Consider the following 24599-nt stretch of genomic DNA (forward strand, 5'->3'; position numbering starts at 1 on the left):
ACAATGATGTTGAATGATCTTAGTCCAGCTAAAGAAAGCAACCATGATAATATCAATGAGAGAAGGTAAGAGATTGAGTCACCAACCAAAATTATCGAAATCCTTCTAGATCAATGTTTCTTGATTTCTCACACTGCACTGCTTTCTTAGCTTCTTCTGTATATGTGCAAGTGTTAAATTAGTTTGTGGTCATTGTAAGATGCTAAAGACCCATAAACTCTTGGAAACCTTGCCGTCTGCAGTCTTCATGTTGGCAAATCACCTTCATGTTACTTAAGGTAAAAGTTGTTTAACCTACTTGAAAAAGTTAGGTGAGAGTAGTAAGGTAAATGATAAATTTTTTTGTTTCTATTTACAGTTAAATGCAAAAAGTTAGGTCCAATCGCAAACCTGAATTCCTTTGCAGACACCACAAAAGCACATAACGCAAGATCGTATGACTCCTTTAAGCCCTCTAACCCTTGACTCTGTCATCTACCATGTTGACATACACATCAGCTATATATAATTTTTTTCTGTCACACGAAGGGAAACAAAATCAGAAAGCCACCATTTACCTTTGCGCCTCGAAGAGAGTTCACAGTTAGTCCCTCAAGTATTCTAAAACCCGGAAGTTCTTTCACAGCAGGGATATCGAAGACTACGTTATACACTATATTATATGCATTATAAATCAAACACGAAGATAAACATATACCACCGATACACACTTTTTTCTGCGACTTGTGAAAACAGTAAAGGGTCAGGTTAATCAGTAAAAGATCATACCTGCTTGTTTAAGAGAGAGCTGCCGTTCAAAGCCAATACGGAGCCCCTGTTTCTTGACTCCCATAAGTGAAATAAACTAAAGCGTAACTCTGAGTCCGAGAGGCCTAGTGTGATGGCGTTGAAAAATAGAGCCGCCCGAGACTTGCCAAGAGATTTTTCCGACTGACTTTGCTTTTACTGGAAGAAGTTTTGTGGATGTTGTTGAATGAGCTTGGAGGTCGATCGGAAAAGGTTTTTATATAGGAGGAGAGACATAAGGAGTCAGAACGGTGAAACACATAGACGGTAGGGTTTCTAGACTTTGAGACGGCAAAGAGAAAGTGTAAAAGTCGGAGAGATCGTGAAAATTGGGCCACATCAAATCACTAAGAGCCCATATTATTTCGCATGATTATATTGTTGATAGCATGGCAGATTAGTGCATTTTAATTGGACGATTAAAAAATCTGACATGGCACTCTCTCCATTGAGAATATCTTCCTTTTAGTATAGGATAGATTCTCATGAAAAAAATCGATAGGTTAAACAAATGTTTCAAAATTTGTTGTGTTATTGTTTTGTCTATAAATTACAAAATTTATTGAATTAATATATTTAATTATTACACTCCTTAAATAATATTTTATTAAGACATTAGAGAAGTATATTTTAATTGTTTCCTATGCTTTTTCATATTTGTCACGAAAATTTATATGTTAAACTTACTTTTACAAAATTCTTAACTTTGTCACGAAAACAAAAATATATGCTTTTTCATATTTGTCAACGTTCTCACACTTTCTAAGAATATATTAGCTTAGTCACTTACTTATTTTTTTTTTTACAAAACAAAGTATCAGAGTCTTGAAAGTTGAATTTATATTATTGTAAATGTACATAAGAGTTTGTGATTATATACTTAGTGGTTCTTGTATATGTGTCCAAGAATATTTCAATGGCTTAGTGGTAACTGTCCTATATACATATCATACTAACCCGGGTTCAATTCTCACCTTCGCATTGTTTTTTTTATTTTTTACGAAAAGTAAATGAGATGACATGGCAATTTTGGGTTCTCTGATTGGTTGATTTTTCTATCCTATGTGGACACCCTCTCCATGGCTTATATCCCCCTTTTAGTATAGTATAGATCATCGTGCAAGTGTTGTATAATGCAATGGGTTGGCTTTTATGATCCATCATTCTCTTTTCATTTATCCTTTTTCCTCAATTCCTTTTCTCGTCAAAGGATAATGTCTATCTATTGTTTTCGTCTTTTTCCTTTAGATAGAGTATGTTGGGATTGTGAAATCCCATGTCCAACTCTATATTATCCGATTAGTACGATATTGTCCACTTTGGGCCTAATTAGCAAGCCCGCATGGTTTTACTTTTGGTTTCCATCCCAAAAGGCCTCGTACTATTAGAGTTGGACATCTCTTTATATATTAGACACTCCTTGTCTAATTATCCAATGTGGGACTTTGATTGACATCTCTCATTCTCCCCCTCAAGCTAAGGACCACACACCTTGTGCCATTTTTCCTCTAGCGAATCATCTCGGTGCCTTGTCGCATCTTCGACATTCGACACCCTTAGTCGAGAATGTTCTTCCCACAATTCCAGGATCTTTTGACTAATCTCTGCCGAACCTCCCTTTCCACCTTGAAGGGTCCCATTCCTACTCGAAGGGTATTTTGGTCTTCTTGCAGATTTCTCGTCAACCGCTCTGATACCAATTGTTGGGATTGTGAAATCCCATGTCCAACTCTATATTATCCGATTAGTACGATATTGTCCACTTTGGGCCTAATTAGCAAGCCCGCATGGTTTTACTTTTGGTTTCCATCCCAAAAGGCCTCGTACTATTAGAGTTGGACATCTCTTTATATATTAGACACTCCTTGTCTAATTATCCAATGTGGGACTTTGATTGACATCTCTCAGAGTACACATCCTCATACCCGTCGCTTATCACCATTCTATATATATTTTCGTTTAAATCGTATCATAAAACAATCTCAACATTTCAATCTTGTACGAGTTTGATTTACCAAATAATCGAAAATGTGGTGGTTTATCATATAATCTAATTTTCCACTAATCTAATAGGTGGTAATCTCCATAAAAATATTGCCCAGAACAAAAATCCAGAAATTAAATATTTAGTCTAAATGCATATAGAACAAGTATACCATATATAACGTATATATGCAAACAAAATATCGGTTCTTTGTTTTTTCACCATAAAAACTAACTTGCCTCCGCGTGAATTTTATAGATCCTTCATATTTGTCTTAGAGCATGATTAACCCAAATACCCAAATGGGTTTATAATTTTTCTTTTTTTTTTCTTTTGGCCGATTTAAAAAAAAAAAAAATTATAAAAGAATCAATCGCGGGCCGTCACATGTCAGTGGGGCCCGCGCACAGTAAAAAAACCCAACTGCATACGTTTCTTATTTGGCTACATTTGACTCCCTTCTTCCTCGGTTCCCTCATTTTTGTGGGTCCCCTCTCTCCTAAAAACCCTTCTACATACCCGGTTAATGCTGCTCTTAGCTGCCTACAAAGACGATGCAGAGCCCCTCGATATTTTTCGCTATCTACCCTTTACTTGCCGAGGATAAGAATGCAAGGTATAAATTTGTGAATGCTTTTCCCTTAAAAAAAAACAAATCTGTGCATGCTTTGGAAGAGCATGTGGTGTAGTTAACAAGTCTGATATCGCTTGTTCGGTCACATCAAACGAGGGTTGTCAATTGACATCACAGATCCAGTAGCTCAATGACGCTATATTGAGAGGTTACTTAATCTAACGCAATCTAAGATTGATTGCTCGGTATGATGAGTCTCCATGCACGTAAGGGAAGGTTAATTAACTGAAGTTTTGTTTAGGCAACTTCTAAATAAAAAAACTTACACGTCCATGATTATATCTTCACTTTTATTGTAAACAATGAAATCACATTTATACAGTTCTTTCCTATTCAGTTTCTTTAACACAGTTTGTGCTAGTTTTCTTTTGATTTTGTGGAAAAACATTGTGGAAGATCATTGTTGATAACTTGTTTTATATGAATTTTGCTGGTTGAGAATTAGATATGTTTTTTTTGTTACTACCAAATCACATTTGCTTTCAGGGGAAATTATATTTAAATCACATTTTCTTTCAGGGGAAATTATATTTACTTAGATGTAACAAAGAAAGGCTGTATGTTTAACTTTTTTCATAGTTGCGTGTCTGATATTTTTTTGGTCACTACAGTAAATGGGTGACGACCGTTTATCTAAGATTTAGTTACTGATCCCTTCTAAGGTCGAATCTCATTGAATTAATTCTTTTTTAAGAGGAACATCATTTGAAAGAAAATAATTTACTCCGAGGGTGTTCAATACCTTGTCTCCAATAATTTTGACGAACTCCTCCTACTTGTCGCTTTTGATAAAAGCTGACAATTTAAGTTTAGACATCTAAAAGGGTTCACAAGATGTGAAAAGTCATAATCCTGTGTTGCAGCTTTCTTTTTCTTTATTACTTGTTTGTTTTTCCTTAGGATAGGCAAAAATTTAGCCTCAAAGGTACCAAGTATAGTGAAAGGGTTCAATGTAGCTTTCTTGTCTCGTTATCAGCTCCTTGGATGAGCACATGGCTTAGCCAAGTAGAACCAGCTGACTTAAAGCAAAAGACATATATGTATATGTACCCCTGGAATAATGAACGATCATATCTCACAACACTGGTGCTACTATTATGCGCATCTATATAAGCTTATTAGTTGTCTACACAATTAAGAAATTTTAACTTAAATTTTTTGTTCGAATATGAAGCATTAGTTCATTTTCTCCTTTGTTTAGAAAACTGAAAGTGCTCAACTTATTTTACAAGCTAGTGCAACAGTCATAATATATACTAGAACTTAATCCGCACCCCCGTGCGGGTGTTTGATTTAATTTGTATTTAACATAAAATCATAAACTGCTGGTTTGATTAAAAAATTCCATATATATTTTTTATGTTTTGTAATGTACATATATATAGAGTAGAATCGTCTATGTAATCTTTCTCATATCATAATTGTAATATCATAATAAATCAGCGTTAAAAAAAGAGAATAAAATATATTATTTTATAATATAGATGTTTGATAATAATTTTTTTTATTTGTACATAATATTATATTATTTTTATAACTTAATGTAATTTGATGTAATTGTATAATTCATATATTGACCTGTTGTTTTTCTGTTAAGGAAAACATGCCTAAAATTTAATTTTTGCATTAGTTTTCTATGAATTATTATTAATTTTATGATATTTTATTTTCTTAAAAATTGAACTCTCGAAATTTTTATATTTGACTAAACTAAATAAAGTAATACTATATTTAAAATTCTTTTATATAAGATATACTATATATATATATATTTTTTCACTATAAAGAAACAACAACCATTGTAATTAATTAATTTAAAAAAAAATAATTAATTTAAATTAATTTTAAATATAGTGGCAGAATCTATAAATAAAAAATACAAAAAGGAAATATATAATTTATAATAAATGCAATGACTAAATGTATAAATAAAAGAAAGTAATTAATCTACTATCCATGTTTCCAAACAATTCTCATTTATGTTTTATCCTTGTTTCCAAACAATTCTCATTTATGTTTTATCCATGTTTCCAAACAGTACTAAAAGGTACTTCAGTTTTAATAATATAGATATTAACTCGATTTCGATTGAACTTGTAAAATTAATTTCCCAGTTTGATTTTATGAAAAGTATAGATATTAAGTTTCATGTTAAAATTTGACATGTATCTAGTTTTCAAGAGTCAAGAAACTATTTTATAACGTAATTATGAATTACACTTCAATACTTATTTGATTTGTATGTTAGATCAAGACGTACCGGCACCATCATTGTGTCATGTGTCTTGTTCCAGTCAGATAAATACAAAGTCGAGTCAGCTGAAATATCTGTTTTTCTTTTCTTCTATCCTTTGAACACACAGACACAATGGTTTTTAATAGTCAGATTGCACTAACAAAGACAAGACATTTCATTTAATGTGGAGATCAATGCATCACGCATTATCAGTAACCACAATCCAAATAATTTTTTTTTACTAGATGGACATGAGATTATCTTTTGGTAAGATAGAATTTTAAAATACGATGAGAGTCCAATAACATTTAATTTCGACAAGAGAGATGTCCGAACTCTACTTAGATATTTACATATAAAATTTCGCTAAAAGTATGTATACAATATCTTAAAGCAAAATAATGACGTTACACGTAAACGTTTTTTTTCTTTGACAGAGTGTTACACGTAAACGTTGCAAAGCAAAGAAAATTTCATGTTTCAATATATTGGAATAATCATTCAAAAACTACGTTAACCATACATTAGTGTACATGCCATATTTTCAGTATTTTCAAATTGAAATCCATGTTTATTTCTGTTATATATATATATATATATATATATATATATATTTTTGACTCAAATGGTGGATCGACTTGAAGCAACATAGTTACATAGGTTTATATAAAAATCTACAAACATTTACAGATCTTGTACATCTAGAAAAGCATATATTTTACAGGCCATGAGAGTGTTCTTTACATCTATTTCCATGTTAAATTCAACAAAGATTCGTTGGTTTTTTTGCATAGAACTATGTGTCTCATGCACCGTGTTTTGTTTCATGGTTTACGAATATATGTAGTTTCCGACTCTTTGTTGTGTTTGGAAACATTCCCAAACTGGTGGAACAATTGAACGACGATGCAACACCAATTTCTCTTCTTTATGTACACATCATTTCTCTTTGCAAACTGCTAGACATACATGATGAACTCTATTTTGCGAACAAGGTGGTTATGATTTCTGTGAGTTAGACATAACTTCAAACGCAAACAAAGTTGTGACGAGATGTCATCATGCTTTTGTAGTGGTGACAAATAAAAAATGGACGTTAGCTCATTAGCTTGTTAGTTGTTTGCTTGCAGTTAAATGTTCATTTGTAATTACTTTATTCATGTTTTATATATTTTTAATAATTTTGGTATGTAATGTGTTTATAAGGATCTTTATTTTAATTATTATGTAGAATTTTTAATGTAAATTTAAATTTTACTTAAAATATATTGATTTCTATTGATAAATGATAAACATTATTTCGACCCATTAAATTAGGAGAATATTAATTATGAGACACTTTAGTAAACTTAAATTACTAAAGTGACAACTATTTGGTAAAATTAGAGGTAACAATTTCGAATGACTGGTTAAAAAATCAAGATCCACTATTATAAAGCTCTATACTAATATAACAAATATTTGTTTATCACGTCCCCATAAGTTTACTAGGTAGAGGCGTGGACAATTTGCTCTCTTTTACTAGAAAATAAACAAAAAAATCTTTTCAAATCGCACTTCAACTTCAGCTTTAGTTTTAGCCTTGTTGAAAACGACAAAACATTAATAGGTCCATGAAAACGAGAGGCTCTATCAATTCTCATCTACGTTATTTCATGATGATTGTGTATTGTTGTTTCTTTTTCAGTTAGTTTATTTTTATTATGTTAAAAAGATATATTGTTTACAAGAAGAGGGACATGATTAATGGTGGGTTTAAGAATATACCTCATGTTAAAGAAAATATTAGTAAAATTTGTGATTAAAGATCAGGAAATATTCTAAGGTTTAGAATATGTATAGAGCCAGCAATCAGCGTGATATTCTTGTAAAGGTGTGATAGTTACTTAATTGGTTAGGTCGAGCTAAGCTTCTATTTTAAAACTTTGATTTATTTATGAACTAAAAACAAATAGAAAATAAAGTTGATGTGTAAGTTTACTGCCAAATGTCAAACGCATGAAATATTATATCTAACGTACGTAGAATTATCATATAATGCATATATTAGAAGATATAGTCAAAATCGTGTCTCCTTTATGTTTGATGAGGTTTGGTTTTTTTCCACGATGTGAGTTTCAGGATCTTAGGTTAAAAATAGATAAATACTAGAGGTATGTTACACGAACTTGTAAAGATTTATGCTATTTTTTTCATCCAATTTGAAACCTACTAATTTATTGTTTTACCATTCTTTAGATAGGAAGGAATCAATTATTGAGTGGAAGTAGGATCTATGTCTATTTTGAACAGATTTGGGGTACAGTCAATTTTCATACCATGATCTTATCCATAATGTCCCCTTTTAGAGAGCAGTAGAATTAAGAGCTTTGAGATCGTCAACACAAAATCCGATCAAATTAGGATAAAATGTACTGGTTGGAGGGACAGACTCCAGAAAAAACCGCGGTCATACTTGAATAAAACCATTTACTGTAGTTATTTCTGAGTTCACCATTATGTTCACCAACCAATAAGATTTTATTATTTCAAATTTGATATTTTTTTAAAAAGAAAACAAAATATTATCGAGTTATATTATGTTTTTAAAACAAAAAAGTAAAAAAATAAAAAATAATAGTTACAATTTTTTTTAAATATTTTTAACGTCAAGCAAAACACTAAACCTAACCTTAAATCTTAAACTCTAAACCCTTGGGTAAACCTTAAACTCTTGGATAAATACTAAACTTTAAATCAAAAATACTAAATCCTAAACTTTAAATCATAAACTCTAAATCCTTGAGTGTTTTAGTGTTTAGTGTTTTTAATTTAGAGTAAGATATCCAAAGAATTAAGGTTTAGCCAAGAGTTTAAGATTTAGGATTTATGGTTTAGAGATTATGATTTAAAGTTTACTAACGACGGTTAAAATATTCTTTTTTTTTGTAATTACTACTATTTTTTATTTATTTTTTTAGTTTTAAAAGTATAATATAATTTGATAATATTCTATTTCTTTTTCAAAAGATATCGAGTATAAAATAACACAAGTCTTCTTTACGTCCATTTATTTCTAACCCACTAATGGATCGTTTTATTATTCTTTAGGCCCATTTATTTCAAGTGAAAGCAGATTGGGCCATAATTCCAAAAAACCCATAATAGCTTTCTCCTTCCTCCTCCGTTCCGTTCGATTCTCACAGGAGGATCCAGGATTCTGAAAATCGCGACCATCGCCTTGAAAAACCCTCGCGAATCTGATCTCCGATATCGCTCCGCGAAACTATCTCCGATCATGCCACGTTTCAGATCCCAATCATAAACCCCCAACTATCACATCATCCCGATTCGTTCCCATTCTCTCCAATGGCGTCTTCAAACTCCCTCATGGACAGCTTGTTCCAGCGCAGCCTCGAGGATCTGATCAAAGGCCTACGCCTCGGAGAATCCACCTTCATCTCCAGATCCCTAGAAGAAATCCGCCGCGAGATCAAGCTGACGGATCTCTCCACCAAATCCGTCGCCCTCCAGAAACTCTCCTACCTCGCCGCGCTCCACGGCGTCGACATGGCCTGGGCGGCGTTCCACGCCGTGGAGGTCGTTTCCTCATCTCGATTCGCGCACAAGAGGATCGGTTACCACGCGATTGCTCAGTCGTTCAGCGATCAGACGCCGGTTATGCTTCTGATCACGAACCAGCTCAGGAAGGATCTGAATAGTTCGAACGAGCACGAGGTGAGTCTCGCTCTTGAATGTTTGGCTAGGATTGGGACTGATGATCTAGCTAGGGATTTGACCTCTGAGGTGTTTACGCTGTTAGGTAGTAGTAAGGCTTTGGTTAGGAAGAAAGCTATAGGTGTGGTTTTGAGAGTTTTCGATAAGTATCCTGACGCTGTTAAGGTATGTTTCAAGCGTCTCGTTGAGAATCTTGAGAGCTCTGATCCTCAGCTTCTATCAGCTGTGGTTGGAGTGTTCTGTGAACTCACAGCAAAGGATCCAAGATCTTATCTTCCCTTAGCTCCTGAGTTTTACAAGATTCTTGTAGATTCGAGGAACAATTGGGTTCTGATTAAGGTTCTTAAGATATTTGCTAAATTGGCTTCTATTGAGCCTAGGTTGGCTAAGAAGGTGGCTGATCCGGTCTGTGAGCATATGAGGAAACAGAATGTGGGGAAGTCTTTGTTGTTTGAGTGTATTAGAACTGTGTTTAGTAGCTTGAGCGATCAGGAAACAGCTTTGAAGCTCGCGGTTGCTAAGATTAGGGAGTTTCTTGTGGATGATGATCCGAATCTCAAGTATCTCGGTCTTCATGCGTTGTCGATTGTTGCTGGAAAGCATTTGTGGGCTGTTTTGGAGAACAAAGAAGCTGTTGTGAAGGCTATGAGCGATGAGGATCCAAATGTTAAACTCGAGGCGTTGCATCTTTTAATGGCTATGGTGAATGAAGATAACGTGACTGAGATATCCCGGATTCTGATGAACTATGCGCTAAAGTCTGACCCTTTGTTCTGCAACGAGATTATTGGTTCCATTCTAGTGGCATGCTCGAGGGACTCGTATGAGATCATAGTTGACTTCGATTGGTACGTGTCTCTTCTCGGTGAGATGGCTAGAGTCCCACATTGTCAAAGAGGGAAAGAAATTGAGCATCAGTTGATTGATATCGGTACGAGGGTCAAAGATGCTAGACTGGAGCTGGTTCGGGTTTCTAGAGCCCTGCTTATTGATCCTGCATTGCTTGGTAATCAGTTCTTGCACCCGATATTGTCAGCAGCTGCTTGGGCTTCAGGGGAATACGTCGAGTTCTCTAAGTCCCCTTATGAGATTGCAGAGGCGCTCCTGCAGCCACGTACTTGTCTCTTACCAGATTCAATTAGAGCAATCTACATACATTCAGCTTTCAAAGTTCTTGTCTTCAGTCTCGGGGCATACTTCTCAGCCCAGGAGCCCACTTCCCCGCCCTTGGCTCAGGAGTCTACTAGCTCTGGTCATTCAGTGGTGAATGGTTTCACATACAACTCCATATCGAGTCTGGTGAATATGATTGAGTTGGGATTGTGCTCGTTATCCGGAACCATAGACGTGGAAGTGCAAGAGAGAGCTAAGAACGTTCTAGGATTCATTGGTATGATAAAGCATGAAATAGCTGAGAAAGCAACCTCACAAAACAGTGAAACAGAAGCTCATAGAGCTATAGCATTCATGGAAGATGTCTTCTCAGAAGAGCTTGGCCCTGTTTCTTCAACTGCACAAGAAAAAGTTCCTCTACCAGAAGGGTTAGAGCTGAATGAGAATCTTGAAGGTCTACAAGAGATTTGCAGAGAAGTTCTCGAACCAATGGCGGAATCAGATTACTCCTCAGACAAAGTCAGCTTCTCTGTCGCCAAACTCAGAATCAGAGATCAAGAAGAAGCCTCATCGTCTTTACCTCCTCCACTTGAATCTTCATCCTTACTCGCAGAACACAGAAAGCGCCATGGACTGTACTATCTCTCCTCTCAGAAAAGCGAAGACCACAACGACAGAGAAGGCAACGATAACAACACGTCAAACGAATACCCACCAGCGAATGAGATATCTGTGGACTCGTTTAAACCCAAGAAAAAGATATCAAAACCAAGACCTGTAGTGGTGAAACTGGATGAAGGAGATGAACCAAAGAGAAAGCCAGACGCTAGTAGTAGTAACGATGAGTCTTTGTCACGTGCCATCCAAACCGCTCTTATGGGGAAAGGGAAAGGCAAGGAGAAGGAGAAGGAAAGAGTAAAAGAGAACCACGAGATGAATGTTGATACAGAGAACATCGAACAGAGCTCAAGAAGAGAGAAGAAGAATAAGAAAAATGGTGAGAGAAGTAGTAAGCGTAGTTCACGACGGCAAAGAGGCAAAGAAGCAAGTGTAACAAAACCAGTCGAAGTCCCAGATTTGCTCTTATGATGATACTAGTTGGAGTTTGCGTCTCTGACCAAACGAGATGGTGTGATTTTCATGTACCCATAATCTTATTCTTTTTGTGTGTTTATGAAAATATTTTTTTCTTATATCATACCATCTCAATGATTGATTACACGTCTCTACATTGATAATAAACCAGAAAAAGACAGCAAAAACAAAAGTTGAAATAAGATGCATACAAGCATCATCACACATTGTTATTCTCAAGGGTAACACTTGCTTAAACTACTACTTAGACACACACACCAAAAGTAGGATTGAAACACGTATAGGATGATCGCAGATAGCAAACGCTGTTTAGCTCTTTGAGTATTCAACACCTTGGGATGGGGAGCTTGCAGCGGTTAGAGACTTTACGAGCGTTGGGAGAGCTGACGAAGCGACGGAGGCTAGGGTTTCTCATGTACCCACATAAGCATGGCTTCTGCTCCTTCAGCTTCGCGCAGCACAACGCTGACGGTGGAGAAGACGACGTTATCGCCTGCGCACATGGGCTTAGCTGCATTGGCGAGCACGTCACTGCTTCTGCCGCCGGGGCTAGAATCACTAGGAGAACCGCCGCGATGGCGAAAAGGGACACCCATGAAGCCTTGATCATCACCATTTTTCTTCTTTTGTTTGTTCTGAGAGTTTATGGAAGTGTGTTCTAGTATTTGTGGTTTTTGATATGTGCACCTCTTCCTATTTATAGAGATGCAAAGTGAAGCTCTTTTCTTACATTCTTTTAATTTGTTAGTATTTTATGTATAGACTTTGATGAAGAATTATGGATTGAAAATAATATTCAAAATATTAATCTGTTAGTGCGCTTGTTTATAGTGCGGCGTCTTATCATTTTAGTTTAGCAATATAATTGTATAATCTAGTAGTTTCTGTAGTCAAGTGGTTGATCAAAAACTTAATATCAGAATTTTAAGGTTCTAACGTGTTGTGTTATATATCTATATATGTTTCAGGCGAATAGATTCTTTAGTTACTAGTTTTGAAAATATTGTTATCATTCAAGCCAGTTTGAATGCGAGTTATAAATCCTAAATACTGAGCTACAACATTTTGAAGATTGATATCTATATATAAAAGAGCATAGGCGAAATTGGTTTGTTGTTTTTGGCTACTCAGTTGACTTAAAGAACATTAAACAATCAAAGATTAATGGCCAAAATTAGGGAAAAGTATACAAATTTCAAATAATACTTTTCTTGGGGGTTCTTCGACTTATATGTGCCTCTTTTTATTTCTAAGTGGAAAAGTAGCACCAAAAGTGGGGAAAAAGGCACTTAGAAACTTATAAATCACCACTTAATACGTATACTAAGTTATTAAATATATATATCTAAATCTCTAGCTAACTCTATCTCTATATGTAGATTGTCAACCAAAGAAAAACAACTGTCTAATACGAATTCTCTATAAGTATAACGATGTTTTCATTATCAAACACACATGAAATACGATATAGGATCGTAACTTACTATACCTATAGCACCATAACGTGTTAGGTTAACCGAACAAAAAAATCTAAGATAAAACAAATGAAAAGTGGGGTCGAAGCGTGGACTTGGGAGGCGAAGAGGACTTTCGGTGATGGTACTTGTGTCGTCCCAATATATGTTGCCGGCTCCCTTTACCGTCATTATTACTTCTATCAACCACACACACTGTGATAATAATAATATGATGGAGAAATGCATTTGTATATGTATATATGAACATAACTAATTCAATATGTTAACAAGAACAATAATCAATTAGTTTTCTATACAAAATGATGATATCTTGAGAAGATCTAAGCGTGCGTTTGGGGATAATCATTGCCACAATCACTCATTGAAACTTCGTCTTTTGTAGTTTTTTTTTTCTTTTGGCGCTACTTGTAGTAAACTAATGAACATATCCTACTCTCTTTTGTGTAGTACTTTTAATGGAAATATTAGTTGTTCAATATTCATTGGTAACAAGATTTTGTCAATTTCATTAAGGTTTACATAAACATAACTAGAAGATGAATAGCTAAACGTGTACATTCGTTGGAGAAAGATCACTAATCTAGCAAGAAAAGAAGAAACATGAGCGTATATCATACAAACATGTGTCTTCGACTTTGAATTTTGATGTTACGACGTTTTTTTTTATTATTGAGAAATAGAAAGTGTGGGTCCAAAGCATTGATCGTGATATGAACTTTAAGATTCTCACGCCTAGTGAGTATTGTCACGATTTGTATTGTTATTATTGCTCCTCTTATTTGAAAATATATTATATAATCCGATCTTAATGCTTGTTGGAGATCAAAGATGATAAAAAGTATTTTGAATCATTTGTATTTCTTGTAGCTTATCGTGGTTATTTTGTAGAAGAAAAAACAATTTATCAAAAAAAATTCAGGAAAATTTTGTAGATTTATCTACTTCCAAAAATTTCATATTAAAACTTAAAAAAATTATACAATTATGTAAATTGGACCTTTATCAGATTTATACATCTACTAAGATTTCCACGCCTCACCGGTCACCACCACCACACCTACTACCACTGTACACTCGTCTTCTTCTTTTTTTCTCCGCTAGAAAAGCATTTCATTTTGACTTTTCCGCTCTTGAAAAATTTCACTCTTTGATTTCCAATTACAATAAGCTGTTTTGTTAATTTCTATTTACATAAATAATGATTTTAGTAAGTGACTACAATAAACTGTTGACTAAAAAGAGAGACTTCAATACACTATGCAAGTCGTTGACAACAAACAATGAATAACTCTGAAAATGTAATACCCCAAAACAAGTACGACTTCTGTTGAGTTATATGACCTATAAGCTATTCACTTGTGAATTTGACTGCTTGTTGCGAGTGTTTCAGAAACAAACCAATCTTAATGTGATGAATGTCTTACATTTATTTGGAACACATGTTACAAAACTTGCAAGTTACATTCACTTATTTAACGAAAACTGGAAATTTAGGGCAAGGTGTAATGCTTTTCTTAAGCACAAAAACTAACATCAAACTTGAGGTTGGTTCACTATGAACTACATAAACAAGGACTCTAGTAGACTCCTCACAAAGCAAGTGCATTCAGTGAAGATATCCTCCGTGACCGCCTTCATCAGTAAACTCATAGACAGCACCCAGTGCTGCCAACAAAAACCACCCTCATTAGACTTTGAATCTTAATCGATGGTTAGCGTTTCACATAACGAGTTCATTAGTAGTTATGTTTGAACAGAAGATGGGGCTACAAGCCAATCATACTTTTAACAGGACAAGATGCAATATGAAGAAAACAAAGAGTGATACCTTTGTAGCCACCTTGAACGGGATCACTAGCTAGAAGAAGTGGAGTGTCCAAGTCGATGAATCTGCGCATCACGTCTAACATTGTTAGAATCTTGACATTCAGATTATCAAGAAACGAGTTCTTTTACATATTCAGCACCTGAAACATCCAATGCCAGCAGCAAGGTGACCGGAGAACCCCATTGCTAGTCTAGTCTCCACCATTCCCCCTATCATAAGCCCAATTCCAGACGATCTAGCCAATTCAATTACCTCAAGGGCCTCGAGGACACCGGATTTGGCGAGTTTGATGTTAACAACATCTACCACATCATCTTTTATGATTTTCTTGAGATCAGTCAAGTCTCTACAACTCTCGTCAGCTGCAACCGAGACTCCAAATCTGTCCTTTGCAACTCGAGTCACATGCCTGAGACCTTCCCAGTTGTCTCTGTGGACGGGTTGTTCAAAGAGAACCGGTGTAACCTTCATTTCTAGAAAAAACAATCACAACAACTTCAGGATATCTGAAGACCAGCAAATGATTAAAAAGTTATGTTTACCATGAAGCTTTTGGAGAACTTCAACAGCTTCCTCTGTGTTATAACCCTCATTTGCATCCAAAATGAAGGAACAAGTAGGATGGATTTCACGTATAGCCTGGAGAACTTCTATATCAGCCCTAAGGTTCTTCCCAACCTTGAGCTTCAAGGTTTTAAACCCTTCTTCTCTGTACTTTGCAGCCAAGTATGAAGCTTCAGCTGGAGAAACTATCGGAATCTGAACATAGAAAGATCATTCAAATCCACATCTATGAGAAACTATACTTGAATAATGTTCCTTTACAGTTCCATCATGAAACAAACACAAGAAAATGAAGGGAACTGTATGTACCACAGGAAGAGTTAGAACCAAACTGTAATATCGGTGGTGATTGTATTGGAAGCACCACCAAAGAGTTTCCACAAGGGAACTCCAACGCTCTTAGCAGCAGCATCAATCATAGCCATCTCCACCCCCGCTCTTACCTTTCACATCCATTAAACAACATTCTCTTCATCAAATACATTTACAATGAAAGTTAAACGCTTTAAGCAAAAACAAGCTAAGAACTAAAAAGCTTGAGACTTTACAGAAGCAAATCGATGCCCAGGGAGAATCCCGCCGATCTCCTCAAGAACGTGACCTAGCTTCATCTCCGGCAACTCTTTGAGAAGCTCGCAAGCTTCCCGGGATTTAACCATGGCCGTGAGCTGATCCTCCGCCGTCACCGAGGGTAAAATCGGAGCTTCTCCCCAGCCGACGCATCCGCCGCTGAGCTCGATCCGAATCGCGACGTTTCCGACGGAATCGAGGCGCGACGAAGCGATGGTGAAGGGGGAGAGCAGGGGGACGTTCAGTTCGCGGTTCTCTGCTTTACGAACCTTCACAGTGAAATTCTCCGTCAGGGTTTTGAACCCAGACGCCGCTGACATGACGGGGATAAAGGATTTCGGAGAATTTTGAAAATTGAAGAGTTGGGAAGACGAAGAAGTTGCGATCGAAAACATCTTTTTGCTTTAGAATGGTTTAGGATTTAACAGCCCCAAGCAATACAAAAATCTCACTTGGTATTTTTATTTTATTTTTTATTTTATTTTTTTTTGTCAACATTTTTATTTCATAAGAAATGAGGATTGTACAATGCCCATTGCTAGTACCAGGTGATTACATATTGTTGTTTATTCCACCTGGCTTTTTTCGCCAACTGATCAGCAGTTACAACAAGGTGTCTAGGAACATGAAGAAAAGAAAAGCTATTTTGCTTAGCAATGCTTACTATATCTTTAACTATGGAAGTTGCCTCGTTTATGTAAGTTGCATGCATTCTCCCATCCATAGCTTCCATTCTTAAGCATTTGAATAGCTTCCCACAGTTCCCTATGAAAGTAACATTATCGTACCTGAGTGTTTGCGCTTGTTGAACCGCTAGCAGCATGGCCATTGCTTCTGCCACCAATGATGATGAGGTAGGCTCGATTGCAGAGCTTCCTTGAAATCTAGGAGTGCCTTCTATGCTTGTTAAGGACCACCCTATACCAGCTTGATCTTCTGGTGACTTCCAGGATGCATCTACAATACAGAAATGGTCTATACGTTGGGGAAGAGAATGGAGAAACGAACTCAGAGGGAAGGCAATCTGAGATTGTGTTGCAGTTGAATGTTGTGGATTATTGACTGAGTTATGATTTTGCGCCTCTTCCCACAGTTGTTTATCCATTATCGCTGCATGGATAACTTGAGTAATGTGATCTCTTTTGTTCTCATAGACAAGCTTGTTGCACATCTTCCATAATCTCCACCCAAGGTAGAAAGGAAGTGTATCAGTTATGCCTTGTTGCATACGTTCCATCAGTTCCTGCAAGAGACTAAGAGTTGTATTCAGATGATCAAATTGGGGACAAGTATTCAACAGTGATAGTTTCCAAGCTTCTCTAGCAACTCTACAGCCAAAAAGCATATGTTTCACCGTTTCTACTTCCTCCCCACATAGTTGACAGTACCTATAAACTCTACAGCCTCTGATATTAAGATTTTCTGCAACAGGAAGACCATTATGGATACACTTCCACCAGAAGAGTTTTATCTTTGGAGGAATTTTCAGATTCCATAAATTATACAAATATTTATCACGCTGAGCTATTACAGGATCAGAAGGAACCTGATTATGAGCATTCTCCTTGTCAATAGCTTTCTGAATGTGATAGCCCGTTTTAACGGTATATGCTCCAGTCTTGCTATACATCCAGTATGCAGTATCATGTGCCCCTGTAATTGACAAGCGAATACTCAAAATTTTAGGGATATATTCAGGATGGAACAAAGCCCGAAGCTTAGAAATGTCCCAGCGTGTGAGACAAGGAGCAAGAAGATCCTTGACCAACAGATTTGGTAAAATAGAGGAAGCAGGACCAACAGGAGCAACATTATGCGGACCAGGAAGCCAATTATCAAACCAAACTCTAGTCCTCTGACCGTCTCCTATGATCCATTTCAGCCCTCGTGTAATTAGAGGAAAGGTCTGAACTAGACTTCTCCAGGCAAAGCTTGAGGTTTGATAACTCCTGGAGTCCAATATGTTCGTTTTCCGATAGTACTTAGCTTTATAAACCCTTGCTAGCAATGAAGAAGGTTGTGTAATTAGGCGCCAGACTTGTTTAGCTAGCAAGGCTTTATTAAAAGCCATCATATCCCTAATACCGAGACCTCCTTCCTTCTTTGAAGCAGTGATTTTGTCCCATGCAATCCATGATATTGAATGCTTGTCTTTATTGGCCGACCACCAGAAGCGCCTCATAGCTTTGGTGATTTCCTGTATAAGAACTTTAGGTAACAGGAAACAAGACATTGTGTAAGCAGGGAGAGCAGTGATCACTGCTTTCAGCAACACTTCTTTACCAGCTGGGGATAGGAATTTGGAGTACCAATTTTCTAATTTATTTTCAATCCTTTAGACTATATATTGGAAAACCTCTTTCCTATTTCTACCAACATATTCAGGCAAGCCTAAATATCGACCAAAACCTCCTATTTTTGTTATACCAAGATGATTAACAATTCTTTCCTGAAGGTTCTGAGGAGTACCTTTTCCAAAGGATATAGCCGATTTGTTATAGTTGACTTCCTGACCCGAAGCCTTTTGGTAAGTCTTGAGGATTTTAGAGATGTTAATGGCTTCTTCTTCTGTTGCTTTACAGAAAAGGAGAGAATCGTCCGCAAAGAGAAGATGCGAGATAGGAGGGCCACTTCTTGAAGCTTGAAACCCATGAATCTTCTTCTCCTGAATGTTCTGTTTGATTAAACGTGATAAGCCTTCAGTGCAGATGATGTATAGATACGGAGAAATAGGATCACCTTGGCGCAGTCCTCGTTGGGGCTTGATGGTCCTAGATGGCTCTCCATTGATTAAAACTGAGTATGAGACCGTTGAGATGCACTTCATAATCCAATCTCTCCATTGTCTGCAGAAACCCATTTTCTCCATCACCAAATCAATAAAGGACCACTCAACCTTATCAAAAGCTTTTGCAATATCAAGCTTAAGAGCCATAAACTTATTTTTTAAGTTTTTTGTGTGGAGGGAATGCATAAGTTCATGGCTTATGAGAACATTATCTGTAATAAGACGACCTGGAATAAAAGCTGATTGGTTTTCAGTGATGATATTGTGAAGCCAGGGTTTCAACCTTTCAGCTAATATTTTGGAGATGATTTTATAAGCTACATTGGCTAGGCTGATGGGTCTATAATCCTTGATAGTGATGGGATTTTCAATTTTAGGTATTAGGCATATATGGGTCTCATTAATTCTAGGGTCAAGATAGGATTGCTCAAAGAAAAGATTAATGTATGAGAGAACACCTGGTTTGATGACTTCCCAATGCTGTCTGTAGAAAGCTGCCGTCATGCCATCAGGACCTGGTGTTTTCTCGGGATTCATAGCAAAGACCGCATCTTTTATCTCCTTCTCTGTTACTGGTCTGGTAAGACTTTTGTTGATATCTTCTGTAACTGTCAGAGGTATACCATTCATGAGGTGGGGATCTATAATAATTCTTTTTCTTGTATATAAATTTCTGAAATAAGTGAGGATATGAGAATGGATATCTTTGACAGTGGAGTAATGCTTCCCTGCTTCATCGTGGAGGTGAAGGATTCTATTGTAGCTTCGTCTCTGTTTTGTTTTGGCGTGAAAAAACTTCGTGTTCTTGTCGCCTGCTTGTAACCAGAGAATTCTGCTTTTAGTTCTCCAATACTCCTCTTCTAACCTGTACTGTAATTGAAGTTGAGCCTTCAGCGTTTGGAGATGAACATAATCAATAGCAGGAGCTTCATAGGCTTTTTGAATGTCCATCTTTAGTTGTTCAATCACCTTCTGTGAATTAGTGTTCTTCTTGCTCCTCCAGATTGACAAAGCTTTGCGACATTTGTTGATGATAGCATGAATGTCTCCATATGTGACGTTGGCACAGTCTTGATTCCAGGCTTGCTCAATGACTTGATTGAAGTCAGGCAGTAGTCTCCATCTCATGTCATATCTGAAGAGGCTGACCTTCTTCCATTTCGTACCTTCAGTGTTAAGAAGCAAAGGCCTGTGATCAGATCCTATCCAAGGCAAAAGGGTCACAGTAGCTGTTGGATACATTTCAAGCCAATCACTATTAGCTACTGCTCTATCAATTCTAGACATAATCGAGTACTTTGACCTTTTGCCAATCCAAGTGAAATTTCCACCAATGGTTTTAATGTCATGAAGACCAAGGGTAGAAAGCATTCTATTAAAAGGAGATAAAGAAGTAACTGACCGAGTTAAACCACCCTGCTTCTCATGTCTTGTCTTTATATCATTGAAATCACCTAACATCAGCCTCGGTTTATTCTCCAGATAGCCTGCATTTTTAAAAGATATAATACTGTGCCATTGGCGATTACGATACTTTACAACTGGGTTTCCATAGATATAAGACAACCAAAAAGTATTGGTGCCTTCTTGTACACACATGTCAGTATTATACAGAGAGGGGTTACCCAAAAAACTAAGCCCAACCCCATCATTCCAAAAGAAAGCCGCACCGCCGCTACTACCATTAGCTGGGATTACAAAAAAATTCTTATAACCTAAATCCCTAGCTAAATCTTGTACCAAAATATCTACATTCTTAGTTTCTACGAGAAGCATTACTTCTGGATTATAGGACTTTTTGATGTCCTTTAAGTGGGGAATTGTCAAGGGGCTTCTCAAACCTTGACAATTCCAGTGTAAGATCCTCATGGCGCCTGTGATGGTTTAAGGTGAACCATCAAACCATAATCAGGATGTTCAGTCTCTTGTCTTTTCGCTGATGATGAAGTATGTTGAGAATGAGGATCATCTGGAGTCTTCCTCTTTGTACCTTGCTCAGGTGGGGTAGGTAATATCTCCATATGTTGAGGCGGGGGTTGCTCCAAGTGGCTTTGCTGCATTTCCTGGAAACTTGTTCCTCTAGGCGTAGGCAACACTTCTTGCACAAGGGTAACCGTACCTACAGTCCGCTCCTGTTCTTCTGTATTGTTGAGCTGATCTGTCTGGACGCTATTATCATGACTCTGGTTCAGATTGATGTACTCACTTACAGCAGTACCAGATGACTGACCCGCCTCCCTTGAAGTAATATACTCCTCAATTGCCGCACTTCTTTGTTGAGCAGTTACATAAGGATTAGAGCCAATGTCCATTAGCTCATATTGCCTTTGTTGCAGTTGAGGAGAAACATCACAAGCTTCATATCCATGCTTTAGACTTCCACAGAGCATACAGAACTTTTGAAGGCCTAAGTAGCGAAATTCAAGTTCAACTGGTGGCTGATCCTTCAGAAGTTCCACTGTTCTTGCAAGAGTAATAACATCATCTTCATCAAAAAGGATTTTAACCCAGACTTCAGCTTCCTTTGTAGTAGAGGGTTCTATGATAGAGACTTCATCAACATATCCCAGTTTTGATCCAATACTTTCCACCATTCCATGGCGACGATACATATCAGGAAGATTATAGATTCTTACTTTGAAAGGGATCTCCCTCAAGAAGCTCGGGTGATTTCTATTCGACCAACGATCCAGAGCGACGATCCACCCTCGGTAGGTGTAACGTTGCTTTTCTAATACGTTGTGGAGATGATGCTCCTTTTGATAGTAGAAGTTAACGGTTCCATCATCATTGATTTGTCTCTCCACCTTCCCAACAAGTTGCCAAATCCTCGGCAGAGCTACCTTTATCCCCGCTGGATTCTGATGGAAAGGATTAAGACCTTTAGCTACCAGACAGAGGCGATGGTCTTTTGCAAACTTCTTCTGAGCATCCTCATGAACGATCCACCTCTCTTTGTCTGCTCCAAGCTTGAGATCCTGTAGAGCTTTCCATATGATTTTTGTAGGATCTGCTTGCTGGTAGTTGTCCTGATTGGGATCAGGAGATTGATTTTCAGATTGCATGATGAAAGCTTGAAATTTTGGTACAGGATTCGCGATCGATCGAAATTCTCCTAGAGAGTTCTGGAAATCGCCTTGCGAAGCGGTAGAGAGAGAAAGTTTTTTCAGTCGGATATATTGTAACTAATATCCTAGTGAATCCATTTATTTTTCTTTTTCTTTTAAAAAGTCTACTAAAGTTTTTTTTTCTTCCTTCAATTAAAACTAGGCTGAGCAATCAGGATCTCGGGATTCGATTTGGTTCATTCGAATTTTGAGTTTATGGATTCATGATTTCAGCAGATATTGTAAAAGTCCGGATCGGATTTTGTCTGGATTCAGTCCGAACTTAGTCACATATCCAAGATCTGGTTAAATCCGAAATAAATTCGGTTTCTGATATTAATCAGATTATCGATTTCTAAAAGTATTATCTTGTACTCGATTAAACTCAATATATTTCTAATCTATTCAATGAATTTGTGTATTAACTTTCTGAAACCATATTGTTGTCTTTTAAAATAATTCTCAGAAACTCGTCTATCAATCATACGAGACACCTCGAGACTTGTCCTTGTACTATATTTGACAACATGAGACATATCATGGAAAATAAAAGCTTTGTAAGAGAGCAAAAATCATACATAATGAAACATAAAATAAAATAAAATAAAATTAAGAACTATCAACTCTATAAACTTAAGAAACATTGTTTAAATTTTTTTGAAACATTGTTTAAACTTTAGACATAAACTTATTATAATTGAACTTCAAATGCAATTGTCAAAATATAAAAACATCAATATTGACCAAATATCAAAAACATATATTAAACTTAAAGCATTTAGATTAATTATTCATGTAATATATGATTATTTTAGGTACTTAATAATATCTTAGTGTACTTTGGATACATATTATGGATCAACATCAGATTTAGAACAAGTTCTTTTGAGATTTGAATATTTCAGACTTTTCGGATATCCATTTTGGTTTGGGATCGGGTTTGGATTCGGTTAGGATAAAACCTATAACACAAAATACTGTAGAACTAAATATTTTCGCTATTTATTTCAGGTTCAAAGTGGTTCAGATTTACTTTTATCGGATCATGTTCAGTTCAAATTTTCGGATTCGGTTTATTTGCCCTAACGCTAATTAAAACTGTAGCTAAGAAAGAAAAATTCTTTAGCTTTCAGATGTGTATTGTCATCCAAACTAGTCATGCATTTACAATTAATTTAGAATAGGGGGGGGGGGGGGGGGGGAGGGGTAAATACATTCTCATGAATTTTAAAATTTTTAAGAATCCATTGTTATTGGTTATTGGATTTCAAAAATCTTATTACTATCCATTGTTATTGGTTTAAAAAATTTCAAAATCCATTCAAATCTTTTATTATTCAAAAAATTTAGTTATTATTGATTCTCTAATTCTAACTAAATCTAGTGTTATTGGGAGATGAATTCTATTCATTTTTACTCATAAGACTCAACTTTCAAAATATCATATGTATCCATGTGATTTTCAAAATCCTTGTGGTAAAAAACTAGAAAACAAAATAATTATTCTTACCAAATATCTATTGCACCTTAAATCCAAATTATATGTTCAAAACTATAATTCACTACATTTATATACTTTTACATTTTTGAATACATAATTATTTTTAAAAATATTATTGTTTTAATAAAAATATTAATAATTACATTTAAAAATCTTATTTTAAAATATTTTTTAAAAATAGTTTCAAAAAACATTTTCGAATTTTAAAAAGAAAATTTGAGAAAAAATATTTTTGTAAAAAAATAGAAAAATAATAAAAATGTTCGAATTTGAAAACATATAATTCAAAATTATATAAAACAACTTTTTATTTTTTTTATTACTTATACATCTATATAGAAAGGGGTAAAATGATCTTTTACCTTTTTAATGAAACTTCTTCTAGTCATTTTCTTTTTTCTTATGCTCTTTTTGTGACAATTTGTTTTTAAAATGGCTATTTAATTTTTTTTTTCAATTTTGTATGTATCGGTATTATTTTATTTTTAATTTGAAAGAACAAAATAAATAATCATGCTATATAATTTAGAAAATAAATAGATTCTATATTTATTTTACAAAAAAATGATAGAAAAGATGTAATAAAAATTCTTGAGAATTTATATCAATCTAAAAAAGTTATGATCAAATTTCATAAGTCAACGTATATAAATTTTCACAATCTACATAAGTTTTTAAAATCTATTAACTCTCAAAATTCATAAACTCTACACAAATTGATCTCCCAATAACCTCTCCTAAACTTTTAATGTCCTTTGATGGTGATCTTTGACTAAGCCAAATAAATAAACCATCATTTGATGGTGATCTTAGACTAAGCCAAATAAATAAACGGTCATGTGATGTTGATTTTGACTAACCAAATAAGATCACCATCAAATGACCTAAATCATTCTTTACAATACTTTCTTTAACTGATTCTTGCATAGATAATTTTCTTTTTTTTTATAAACCCACAATGATTCCTATTCAACCTTTCCTTACTCATTAACAAGAAACATTTGATACTTGAAATAATTCAACTCTTTTTTTTTCTTAAACAAATTTATTTAAATAAATTTTTATGAAGATATTATACATATTTATCAATATATTTCTAAATATTATGAAGATATTATACTTATTCAGTAATATTTTCTAATTAAGGATATAACATAAAATCAAGAATTTATCAACCACATTTATTAATGTTTCCTAG

The 24599-nt window shown here is 35.4% G+C and overlaps 5 protein-coding genes across 5 annotated transcripts; 1 reads left to right on the forward strand and 4 right to left on the reverse strand.

Moving 5' to 3' along the window:
* Positions 1-8788: 8788 nt before the first annotated feature.
* LOC125608975 (AP-3 complex subunit delta-like) lies at positions 8789-11689 on the forward strand. The gene has a single exon (XM_048779652.1). The coding sequence runs from the start codon at positions 8989-8991 to the stop codon at positions 11557-11559; it is 2571 nt and encodes an 856-aa protein (XP_048635609.1). The 5' UTR covers positions 8789-8988; the 3' UTR covers positions 11560-11689.
* Positions 11641-12246, reverse strand: LOC125608976 (non-specific lipid-transfer protein 2-like). The gene has a single exon (XM_048779653.1). The coding sequence runs from the start codon at positions 12179-12181 to the stop codon at positions 11891-11893; it is 291 nt and encodes a 96-aa protein (XP_048635610.1). The 5' UTR covers positions 12182-12246; the 3' UTR covers positions 11641-11890.
* Positions 12247-14424: 2178 nt separating this feature from the next.
* On the reverse strand, positions 14425-16464 carry LOC106451949 (L-Ala-D/L-amino acid epimerase). The gene is made up of 6 exons (XM_013893945.3): positions 15984-16464; positions 15768-15878; positions 15414-15630; positions 15011-15344; positions 14872-14933; positions 14425-14708 (listed from the first exon to the last, which is right to left on the reverse strand). The coding sequence occupies exons 1-6, from the start codon at positions 16398-16400 to the stop codon at positions 14650-14652; spliced, it is 1200 nt and encodes a 399-aa protein (XP_013749399.2). The 5' UTR covers positions 16401-16464; the 3' UTR covers positions 14425-14649.
* Positions 16465-16543: 79 nt separating this feature from the next.
* Positions 16544-20164, reverse strand: LOC125608681. Its single transcript, XM_048779123.1, has 2 exons — positions 18475-20164; positions 16544-18291 (listed from the first exon to the last, which is right to left on the reverse strand). The coding sequence occupies exons 1-2, from the start codon at positions 20162-20164 to the stop codon at positions 16544-16546; spliced, it is 3438 nt and encodes a 1145-aa protein (XP_048635080.1).
* Positions 20165-20658: 494 nt separating this feature from the next.
* Positions 20659-21858, reverse strand: LOC125608682. Its single transcript, XM_048779124.1, has one exon. It carries the CDS (start codon positions 21856-21858, stop codon positions 20659-20661), a length of 1200 nt encoding a protein of 399 aa, XP_048635081.1.
* Positions 21859-24599: the final 2741 nt, after the last annotated feature.

This window comes from Brassica napus, chromosome A5, assembly GCF_020379485.1.
Source record: "Brassica napus cultivar Da-Ae chromosome A5, Da-Ae, whole genome shotgun sequence".
Taxonomy (NCBI): domain Eukaryota; kingdom Viridiplantae; phylum Streptophyta; class Magnoliopsida; order Brassicales; family Brassicaceae; genus Brassica; species Brassica napus.

Bases quoted from the DNA above. Each gene is read 5' to 3' on its own strand.
- LOC125608975 (XM_048779652.1), top strand. From the start codon at position 8,989: ATGGCGTCTTCAAACTCCCTCATGGACAGCTTGTTCCAGCGCAGCCTC.
- LOC125608976 (XM_048779653.1), bottom strand. From the start codon at position 12,181: ATGGTGATGATCAAGGCTTCATGGGTGTCCCTTTTCGCCATCGCGGCG.
- LOC106451949 (XM_013893945.3), bottom strand. From the start codon at position 16,400: ATGTTTTCGATCGCAACTTCTTCGTCTTCCCAACTCTTCAATTTTCAA. The intron at 14,934-15,010 runs GTGCTGAATATG...CGTGATGCGCAG, and splicing joins GCTGGCATTGGATGTTTCAG to ATTCATCGACTTGGACACTC. The intron at 14,709-14,871 runs GTATCACTCTTT...TTTTGTTGGCAG, and splicing joins CGTTCAAGGTGGCTACAAAG to CACTGGGTGCTGTCTATGAG.
- LOC125608681 (XM_048779123.1), bottom strand. From the start codon at position 20,164: ATGCTTTCTACCCTTGGTCTTCATGACATTAAAACCATTGGTGGAAAT. The intron at 18,292-18,474 runs GTACTCCTCAGA...TCCTATCCCCAG, and splicing joins GGCTATATCCTTTGGAAAAG to CTGGTAAAGAAGTGTTGCTG.
- LOC125608682 (XM_048779124.1), bottom strand. From the start codon at position 21,858: ATGCAATCTGAAAATCAATCTCCTGATCCCAATCAGGACAACTACCAG.